This window comes from Brachycentrus maculatus, unplaced genomic scaffold, assembly GCF_059751285.1.
Source record: "Brachycentrus maculatus isolate JH-2025_06_01 unplaced genomic scaffold, ASM5975128v1 h1tg000542l, whole genome shotgun sequence".
In the NCBI taxonomy this organism is placed as follows: domain Eukaryota; kingdom Metazoa; phylum Arthropoda; class Insecta; order Trichoptera; family Brachycentridae; genus Brachycentrus; species Brachycentrus maculatus.
This window is the reverse complement of record NW_028281286.1, coordinates 150,748-161,849: the sequence shown is the minus strand read 5'-3', so window position 1 is coordinate 161,849 and position 11,102 is coordinate 150,748. Positions and strand designations below refer to the sequence as shown.

The following is an 11,102-nucleotide window of genomic DNA, read 5'->3' as shown; positions in this document are numbered from 1 at the left end:
GTCGAACATAATTTACTTTATCTAAGTGATTTGAAGTTACACCGACCTCTTAATTTACAAGCCAAATATGTTCTATGAGATACCGTGTAAAACAGTGTTATTTTTTACACCGTTTTAAATCAAGTAAACAAAACTCTAATAGTGCGTTCTATGAGTTACAATATTGAAAAGAAATACAATTTACATTTTATGAGTTATACCTCATACATGAATAGAGGACAAACTTAACTTAACATAGAGGTTCTTGTCGAAACCGGTTGGATAAAGTGTACCTACCAATAAAAAGTGGTTAAAACAAAGTTCTTTTATTTTATAAAGTTTATAAAATGTGCTACAAAGTATCTGCGAAAAACATAGAGGCATCATGGATTACTTTTGAGATGAACAAATACATTAAAGAGTTACTATATATGTATATATATATATATATATATATATATATATATATATATATATATATACATATATATATATGTATATATATATATATATATATATATATATATATATATATATATATATATATATATATATATATATATATATATATATATATATATATATATATATACATATATAATATTTTAATAACTAAGAGTTTAAATTAGTTATTAAAATCCACGTATTTTGAAGGGTCGTTGTTTCTAATTATTCAGGCGTATATTCCATCAGGCCACACTTCTTCAGATATCCATTTCAAGTATTGTGATACTCTGGTATAAATACCGGGAACTTTTCCACCGCAGGCTTTACCGAATGACGTAACACCTATTACTTTGTATAAGCCATTTTCAACGTGTACTTTCAGCGGTCCACCAGAGTCGCCCTGAAAAAAGTATTTTTTCCCCTTATTATTACAATACATTTTCCATCAAAGTATTTTATCACATTTATAAATAAATAAATGTTCTAATCATTGCTATTTTTATTATGTTGGAGATAGTAAAAAAACACGATGCTCTCTGATATAAATAGCCAAAAAAGAGTAAGTAAGAACGTTAATACATCTTCTTAGTTTTCTTAACATATCTCATTGGAAAAAATATATTTTTAGAAAATTATGCCTTTCTTAAAAAATAATATATTTCATTAAACACTTTGGTTTGGGCTGGAGCCTATCAAGATTATCGTATTTAGAACTTTGAGGCAATGTTTGATGTGTAATACATGCTGTTTATTTTATGACATCTCATCAAAGATGAAGAAGAATATGGAAGTCTGGGGATTTACGGGGCTGACGACCGTCATAGGCTGGTTTAAGTGATCACTTTACACACGTGTAACATTCACCAATTCTACCCATTATTGAGAATCACACCACTCAAATTTTTGGAAGTTCTATATATATGAACCAATTTTGAAACATTGTTCTTGAATCACTAGAACTTCACTAGAGACATCTATTGGTGAGATGAAAAGAAGCTTTTTACTGAGCAGAAACTTTTTTATTAGTATGTGAGGTCCGAATCCTGGATTATAATCACACACATGAGAAACGCCAGAAAATATCATTTTCATTTTTATTATTTAAGCTTATAATTTGACCAGATAATTTACATGCTGTTTGATAAAACAGAGTACCCAAACAATATTCGGTCATAAAATATCAATTAAGTTTTATAATCATTATTGTGTTTTACATAAATTGGAAATAAATAGCAAGCCTTGTGTATAGAAAACGCGACGATCAAAAATCTTGTTTTCATTCCATTCCGACCATGTAAAAAGATAGGCAATGATTTTTACCATATAACTTTAGTGCGCTTTGTTTTAATTTTGTAGTGACTTATTGTTAGGTTGGTCATGTTATAATGAAAAGTGTTTATTAATGTTTTAACCTGGCATGTGTCCGACTTTTTATTTTGTGCGCACATCTGTGTAGGTAATACTCCATTTGGGTAATTTTTCCGGAAAGTCGGCCCGGCGCTGAAGGCTTCCGAACATTCCTCAGATGAAACTGCGCTCATGTTGGCTTTTAGCATTATATTGGAATTAGGAGCTGAAAAAAAATATTTGCTGAGTATCCATACCCTCAATTAAATATGCTCTTAAACTTAACTAACTTAACTTAGCTTAAACTTAGCTTTAACTTAATTTGAGTTGAGCGGAATCAAAGTTGGCTAATTGTAAATACTACAGAAATGTGAAGATAAAAATCATTTTAGTTAATAATAAGAGAAAATTATTTATTAAAAATATAATGTCTACATATTCGAAATTATATAATAAAAATAAATCTTTATTCCAGCTTGACTAAGTGTACTTATAATATATATATATATATATATATATATTGATATATATATATATATATATATATATATATATATATATATATATATATATATATATATATATATATATATATATATATATATATATATATATATATATATATATTATACATATATATATATATATATATATATATATATATATATATATATATATATATATATATATATATATATATATATATATATATATATATATATATATATATATATATATATATATATATATATATATATATATATATATATATATATATATATATATATATATGTATATATATGGCGTTGCCATTGTAGAAAAACGGTTTAACCACAGATAACACACATTAGCGTATTCAAAGAAAGCAACGTTAAATTTCCTAGCTTTTAGTGAAATTTAAAGAAAAAAAAATACAAAAAAACAGGACTATAGTACTTTTTAATAGATTTATATTATCCACTGACACTTCGTGATGGAATTGCATTTTTAATATATTATTAGATTAAAACCAATATTTTTAGCTTTTCCACTTTTTTTATTTGACCAGCGACCGGTTTTCGTCGTTACCGACATCATCTGATACCGACACCAGTCTGATGATGTCGGTAACGACGAAACCCGGTCGCTGGTCAAATAAAAAAAGTGGAAAAGCTAAAAATATTGGTTTTAATCTAATAATATACAGGACTATAGTTTTGTAAATATGCGCTAAAAACTTTATTTCCCAATCAAACGTAGAATTCATTCGAATAATAGAAATAAATATTATAGAAATACAATACCATTCTCAGTTCGGCCCCACCCAGCAATGATAAGAATCGAAGTTGGATCATTTTTGTCAGTATCCAAACATGCCGGATATATCGTTTGGGTGAATTTTACTGGTCTCGATAGCCTAAAAATAACGGGTGACATAACAAAATAATGTTTTAAATTAAAGTTTTACCTAGTAAATACCACTATTTCTTAAAATCTACTGTAACACGTGTTTCGATGCATTCCGCATAATTTTCAAACACTATAATGTTTATCATTATTTAACATTTCATTTGTAAATATTATTTTTAACATCTCATCAAAGATGAAGAAGAATATGGAAGTCTGGGCATTTACGGGGCTGACGACCGTCATAGGCTGGTTTAAGTGATCACTTTACACACGTGTAACATTCACCAATTCTACCCATTATTGAGAATCACACCACTCAAATTCTTGGAAGTTCTATATATATGAGCCAATTTAGAAACCTTGTTCTTGAATCACTAGAACATCACTAGAGACAAATTGGAGATAATCCAGATTTTGTGAACAAGTATTTGGACACACTCAAAATATTGTTTCATTTTTAAAATGGTTTATTTGATTTTACGTTAAATGTTAGTTGTGTTTATCAGTGTTCCGCAAACTTTTTCTATTCAAGGCACACTTACCAAATTAAGTAATTTTAGATGTGCATATTTACCATAGTATGGTAACATATTATGTTTAATGCGAAATGTGAGCCTACTTAACTGAGCACGGGCAATCAAAATTTGGAGCAATAGTGTTATTTTCACAAAATTAGAATTTTTTCCGTGGCACAACTAATCACCACGGTACACCAGTGTGCCGCGGCACACACCTTTCGGAACAATGGTTTTTATAGTATTATTTCAGGATGGCGCAAAATTAATCACCCTATGGGAAGATGTTATAATTTATGCAAATAACATTGTATTTCAATCATTAGATAAAAAAAAAAACAATATTTTTAGCTTTTCCACTTTTTTTATTTGACCAGCGACCGGGTTTCGTCGCTACCGACATCATCAGACTGGTGAGAGGCTATACAAATTGTTATGTTATATATAAAAGAAGGCAGGAGTTGATAACCATGATTTGATATAATTTTTATTTATTTAAATTTAAATTTTTATTTATATAAATTTAATAATTTAAATAAATTTAATAAATTTAATTATTTAATAATTTTTATTTTTATAAATTATATCAAATCATGGTTATCAACTCCTGCCTTCTTTTATATATAACATAACAATTTGTATAGCCTCTCACCAGTCTGATGATGTCGGTAACGTCGAAACCCGGTCGCTGGTCAAATAAAAAAAGTGGAAAAGCTAAAAATATTGGTTTTAATCTAATAATAAATTAAAAATGCAATTCCATCACGAAGTGTCAGTGGATAGTATAAATCTATTTCAATCATGTTTGACAATTGTAAATAAGAAAGCTGCAGTATACAAACTAATAGATAAAACGGGTATAAATGTGTACCAACACTGGCCAGCAGCCACTTGACGGATATCATCTTTTTTACTCAATAGAAAAAATTGTAAAGGTCCAAATAAAGATTTCCATCACTTATTTAAAAAAAAAAGTTATTTTAAAACATAATTGGAAGATTTCTTTTGCGCTGTCCTATTTTTTTTTGTATACAGCTGTCAGTTGACAAATATCAAATATGATTGACATACGACGCCATCTGCAAAAATTATAACATCTTCCAATAGAGCGGTTAATTTGCGCCACCCTTTACACGGGTTAAACGTGAGATTTAAAAAAAAATATTTCAAATAATAAAAAATACAAACCTGAGTAAAGCAATATCATTGGATTTTGTAGATCTATCAAAAGAAGGTGGAGTTGTATAGCTCTCGATAGTAAAGTCGGTATCGTTCGTATCGAATGTTCCATTTATTACGTTGGTACCAAGGCGGACAAGGGATGGCCGAATTCTGAAATAAAAGAACGAAGTGAATAATTAAACAAGCATTAACATTAAAATGTTTCAGGACATTCGCTCGGAGGGTTTGTCCTTCCCGCTGCATGTCCAGCACCTCTTACCTCGTAAAAAATGGAAGGATACGGAAGAGACCTATATTTCAGCAGTGCAGGATAAAATGCTAATGAAGAAGTACATATTTTATAATATAAAATATACTATTTAAATACATAGTCAGAAACGTCCTGTGATGTATTTATATTTTTGATATCTGTTGTATTCTTTCCAGTAGTTACCCTTTTTTATAACCTAAAATAAAAATGTATACTTACAAATAGGCTATGCCTTTGTGAGATCTTTTTTTGTATTAATAAAAAATAATCTTTTTTATACCTGTAATTGTACTATATTGTGATATGAAAAAAAAAGTCTATAAAATGTTTTATCACTTTGTGTTAGTATGAAGATATCCTTACCCTGTTTTGCTATAAATGCAGTGACCGGCTGTCAATATATACCTATTGGAAATGAGAGTTCCTCCGCAATCAAATGAAATTCCTGAATCTTTCTGGTAGCCAATAGCCGCCTGAAAATGTACACAATAATCTTTGTGAATTAAAAGCATTTTCATTTCCCCTGTGGTTTCGACATTTGCACTTGAATTTGAATTTTATATTTCATCATATGCTAACCCGCGACTGCCCCTAGGGTCCAAATGGGTCAGAAATTTTTGACTGCTCAACTGCCCAGGATTTTTTTTCTAATTTCCAATTTTTTTTGTTAACGAAAAAAAAAATTGGAAATTAGAAATAACGGAATAAATGTGAACTGGTATGAAGCAGTATTGTCAGTGTTATAAAAGAAGAGTTGCCAGCCCAAAAAAATAAACGTCAGTCGAGCAATAATCAATAATAGACCACTTTACATTTGGGTCCATATGGACCCTGTGGGCATTGGAGGGGTCTCCCTGGACTGGGCAGTTAAGAGTTAATTTTATTTGTTTTATCAGATATTGGATTATTCACCCTGCGGATGAAATGGTGATCGCTGAAGCTAACCAATTGCCAGGTCGCAAGCCCTGGGATGCTCAGACTTCCGTATTCGTTCATATAAAGAGGAACGATACATGTTTATATTAAGTTGAGATACCTAAAACATTTGTTTTCAGGCAAAAACAGCGTAGGCACGTTTCATAACATAAATTGTATACATTTATTTAAATCACAATTTTAAACAAATTTAAAAAAAAATGAAGAGACCCACTAAGCCCCCTTGTGTGTCTTGTCGGTTGTCTTGTTGTCTTGTTGTTATGCTACTTCCTCCACTCGTTATGCGAGAGGTAGTATTTTAATCGAAATATTATATGTTTTGTTCATTATGTAAGACACTCGTTATGAGAGGTTTCACCGTATTTATTCAAAATAAATTATTTATGGATAAAATTTTTACCATGTGTGGAAATTCTCCAATAGCCACATCTTCACCGTTAAAAATTTGAGGACCAACGAATTTTTTCTCCGTTACGTAATTATTGCAAACTGAAATAAAACAATATTATCAAAATTATCGAAACAATTGTTATGAGATAATCAATTTTAGATATTTGAATAACTTAATTTAAAACTATGTATATATTTCAAACGCCATTATAAATGTTGGAAATGGAAACATTTTTTTCCATTCCATTTAAGTAGACTTCCAACTCATCCTAGCGAGCAGGAACCCAATTATTTACAATCTTTAAGTTATTTTTAAAAAATTGAACGGAATCAATTTATAGTTTATCATAATGTATAATCAATAAAATTATTTTCATATTATTTTCTTGACATCTCATCAAAGATGAAAAAGAATAAGACCAACGACCCGACTTCAACAACCGTCATAGGCTGGTTGAAGTGATCACTTTACACGTGTAAAATTCACCAATTCTACCCGTTATTGACAACCATAATACTCAAATTCTCGGATGTTCTGTATATATATAAAACAAATTTCGAAACGTTGTTTTTGAATCACTAGAATTTCACTAGAGACATCTATTCGTGAGATGAAAAGAAGCTTTTTATTGAGCAGAAACTCTTTTTATTCTTCTTCATCTTTGATGAGATGTCAAGAAAATAATATGAAAATTAACTATAATTGGAGATAATCCAGATTTGTGAACAAGTATTTGGACACACTCAAAATGTTCTAATATTATTTAATTAAATTGACATTGGCAAAAGCAATATATTCTATATGCAACGCCATTATATATTTAAAAAAATGTTTTTTTAAATATATAATGACTTTAGACTGAGCTATAGCAACACGTGTACCCCGCACTGATAGTTAATATGACTTAATATGAACTTGGGTTTTTAAATACTCGTAATGATATTATTTTTAAATACTCGTAATGATATTATTTTGACGATGAAATAAAGCTATATTCTATATTAATTTCAAACAAACACCAGCAAGATCTAATTTACCTTTTTTAATATTGGCGGTGGTAGCATCTCGACAGCAAATCTTACCCGTGTCACATACTATTGGAGCCGATGGTGTTCCAAAACGTGTATCTAATGAACTGGAAATCAAACAATTAATCCATGAATTTTAAAACACTTTTTTGGCTATAAAAAATATATATTTTAAATTTTTAAATACAAAATAGTAATAACCCGCAAAGCCTCGAATTTAGAGGCTTGTAGGATACTAAGAATAGGGAAGGTAAATGTGAAAAATACGTCATAAACACCCAGACCAACTGAAAATAAACCTTTCTTCAATTTATTTTGCACTTGGCGAGTATCGAAAACGCCAGTTTCGCAGTCGAGCGTCTACCCAACTAGGCCACGGCGCCTGTCAACTGTAAAATCGTCTAGTAAGAAAAATAAGAAATAAATAAATAAATAAATAAATATATAAATCTAATTATATTTAACTTACATAATAGAATCATCACACTCGACGCCAGGAACACACGTTCCGATATTTCCGTTAAAAAGATGACATTCCGTATCTAAAATGTAAAAGCAATGTCTATTAATCGGGAGGATTTTTTTTAGTATATTACCAATATTTGTATGTACACACTTATGAAACCATACAATAATTTGTTATAAAAATAAATACATACTTAAAATAAACACTGCTCTATAAATAAATTATAATACATAAATGAGAAAAAAATATCGGAATTGTAGGAAGATTTTTCAAATAATTAAAATATACGAAAATTCTCAATAAAAAACCCAACAGGCTTAGACACTTCACCTCAAGATGTATATTTATGTTTATTTACTTATGAAATATGTATTTTAACTAACTAACTAACCATCACGCCGCTTCCCCGCAGGGGTAGGCAGAGAGAATAGAGCGCCACACCACTCTGTCCTTGCAAACATTCTTCGCCTCTTCCACGTTCATGCATCTCCTCATACATACCCGCCGATTGTTACGACTCCTAACCTGACCACTTTCAAGTATTTGGCATACCTGATCATGCCATGTTTTCCTCGGTCTTCCTTTGCTTCTTTTCCCGCTAACATTCGCCTCATAAATTTGTTTTACCGTTCTTTCCTCACTCATTCGTTCTACATGTCCAAACCATCTCAACACACCTTTCTTAATTCTATCGATAATGCTTATCTCAGCTTTGCATTCCTTCCTTATTTCACTATTCGTACATCTATCATACATCGTTTTGTCGCACATTCTTCTGAGAGATCGCATTTCGACTGCATTTAGTCTACTTTCATCCTTCTTTTGCCAACTCCAAGCTTCACTTCCATACATTAGAGTTGGAACCAGGACTCCGTTGTGCACTGCCAGTTTAGCTTTCGCTGATAGGTTTTTATTTGCTATAACTGATTTCAGTGCACCATTCACATTGTTCCCAGCATTCACTCTCCTTTCTATGTCTTTATCAATCTTTCCATCCCTAGAAAACATACTACCCAAATACACGAAATCATCTACCTGTTGTAAAAATGTTAATAACTAAATATTAATGGGACGTTTATAATATACTATATGAACAAAATAATATTACGTATATTTAAGTAAATTTAGTACTCTTAAAGATACAAACCTTCTACAATTCTTTTAAAAGGTAAAAAAGAACCATTCATACCTGTTGTAACAGAAGGTGAAATAAAAAAATAGCATTATTATTACTATCTATTAATTAGATATTAGTATTACGGGTTTCATACACATTTGGAGACTAAATTAATTTAGGTAATTCTATCCCATATGTACATACATAACATTATACATCCTAGAAGATCATGCTAGTTTAGACTCAAGAAAGTTTAGTCGGTTTAAAATAGTTTGTTTGAAAATTATGTGAAATATTTTGTTTGAAAATTCAAATAAATTTACATAACAGTAACATAACAAATATTACTTGACCTCGAAACATTACAGATATAGTATTTAATACATATTATTTAAAAAATCAATAAAGAATATTTAATAAGGTACCTTGTGCAACAGCTGTAGATATTCCGAAGACTACGAAAAAAACAAACTTAGTTAATAACTGCATTTTGAAAATTGTCAAAATTCTTAAGTTATGCACACATATGGTGATAACATTTCATATTTTAAATATTCTGTAAACTTAAAACGCTATTTATCGATGTGGTACACGTATAACTTGTCAATCAGAGTTCCGATTTAATACATAATAAATTAGTTATTTCAATATAGTCATTAAATATTTTAAAACTTGTGATTATGAAGTCAAGGCAGACTATCCTGACCAATCGATCAACTGAGCACTAAACAACTGAGACTTGTAATTAAGCTTTTCCAGCAGTCTTCGCTCCAAACCGGTTCACGACGGCCATATTAAACGGAGTTCATATTATTTTAATACCTGTTGACACAGTCCAGTTTTTTAGCAGCCGAATGTACGTGGATAATGCTCGTTATCGACAATACGCCAGTCAATATATACCTACATTAAAATAAATTAAATTTCATTATAAAATGTGGATGTTTTTCTTTTTGTCAGGGGAAAGGGCACTAATGTGTGGAAGCGAAACATGGAACTGGCAAAGGAAGGATGAAAGCAGAGTGAACGCTGTTGAAATGCGCTCCCTCAGACGAATGTATGGAAAATCATTGTACGACAGAGTTAAAAACGAAGATATAAGAAAGGAATGTAAGGTTGAACGAGGAATAATTGAAAAGATTAGGAAGAGTTCTTTGCGGCGGTATGGACATGTGGAGCGAATGCATAACGAGAGAATGACTAAGAAAATATATGTGCCGAATGTGAGAGGGAAAACAGAACGTGGACGACCGAAAAAGACTTAGCACGATCAGATCAACCAATATCTAAAATCTGGTGGTGTCAAAAGTCTGCGCAATCGGAGGGTATGTATGACTAGATGTATGGATTTGAAGGAGGCGAGGAGTATATGTCAGGACAGAAGAGTGTGGGGTTCCATCCTCTCTGCCTACCCCTGCGGAGAAACGGCGTGATGGTAGTAGTAGTAGTAGGGGGAAGAGTGGGTTATCCAGATTTTCGGGACGCCAATTTTGATGCATGAGCCGTCTTATAAATTATATATACATATGTTTATTATTTTAAGATAAGCCAAAAATGGCTGGAGAAATTGTATCGTTCTTTAACTGTAAGATTGATATTTATCGCCTAAAACCTAATAATAATAAAATATTCGATAATTTTTCTATCCAGAAAACAGATAGATTGATTATAAAAGAAAAATAAATGCAATTTCAAATTATACAATGACCTATTTAAAGTTTGTTATTTTTACAGTATATTATCTATTCATTAAATTCGGTTCAGCCGGGTCGCTTCAGCCGAAAACTCAAAACTTAAAAAAGGCTGATTAAAAAAAAATCTTATCAATCTTGACAATCCTAAAAAAATGTCTGTTAAATCCAACATTTACAAAAATAATTTTTGAAGAATTCTATTTTAATTTTATTTTAATTTTAGATTTTTTTTGTTTGTTATGTAAATCGTATCTAATTTAAAAACCGATGCTTATATCTCGAGTCAAGTTCATGTCATGATATTTTATTATTTTAATATTATTTATATATATATATATATATATATATATATATATATATA

At 30.2% G+C, this 11,102-nt stretch overlaps 1 protein-coding gene across 1 annotated transcript; it reads right to left on the bottom strand.

Annotated features, from left to right (window-relative positions):
• Positions 1 to 561: 561 nt before the first annotated feature.
• Positions 562 to 9,696, bottom strand: LOC148301567 (serine protease Hayan-like). The gene is made up of 9 exons (XM_088273067.1): positions 9,473 to 9,696; positions 7,934 to 8,006; positions 7,474 to 7,571; positions 6,446 to 6,534; positions 5,473 to 5,582; positions 4,866 to 5,009; positions 3,057 to 3,169; positions 1,839 to 1,999; positions 562 to 826 (listed from the first exon to the last, which is right to left on the bottom strand). The coding sequence occupies exons 1-9, from the start codon at positions 9,534 to 9,536 to the stop codon at positions 653 to 655; spliced, it is 1,026 nt and encodes a 341-aa protein (XP_088129193.1). The 5' UTR covers positions 9,537 to 9,696; the 3' UTR covers positions 562 to 652.
• Positions 9,697 to 11,102: the final 1,406 nt, after the last annotated feature.

What these genes read in the sequence shown, in the direction of transcription:
- LOC148301567 (XM_088273067.1), bottom strand. Translation starts at nt 9,536, where the DNA reads ATGCAGTTATTAACTAAGTTTGTTTTTTTCGTAGTCTTCGGAATATCT. An exon ending in CACCGCCAATATTAAAAAAG is followed by an intron (nt 6,535 to 7,473) that starts GTAAATTAGATC and finishes GTTTTATTTCAG; the next exon opens with TTTGCAATAATTACGTAACG. An exon ending in GTGGGGCCGAACTGAGAATG is followed by an intron (nt 2,000 to 3,056) that starts GTATTGTATTTC and finishes ATTTTTTTTCAG; the next exon opens with CTCCTAATTCCAATATAATG.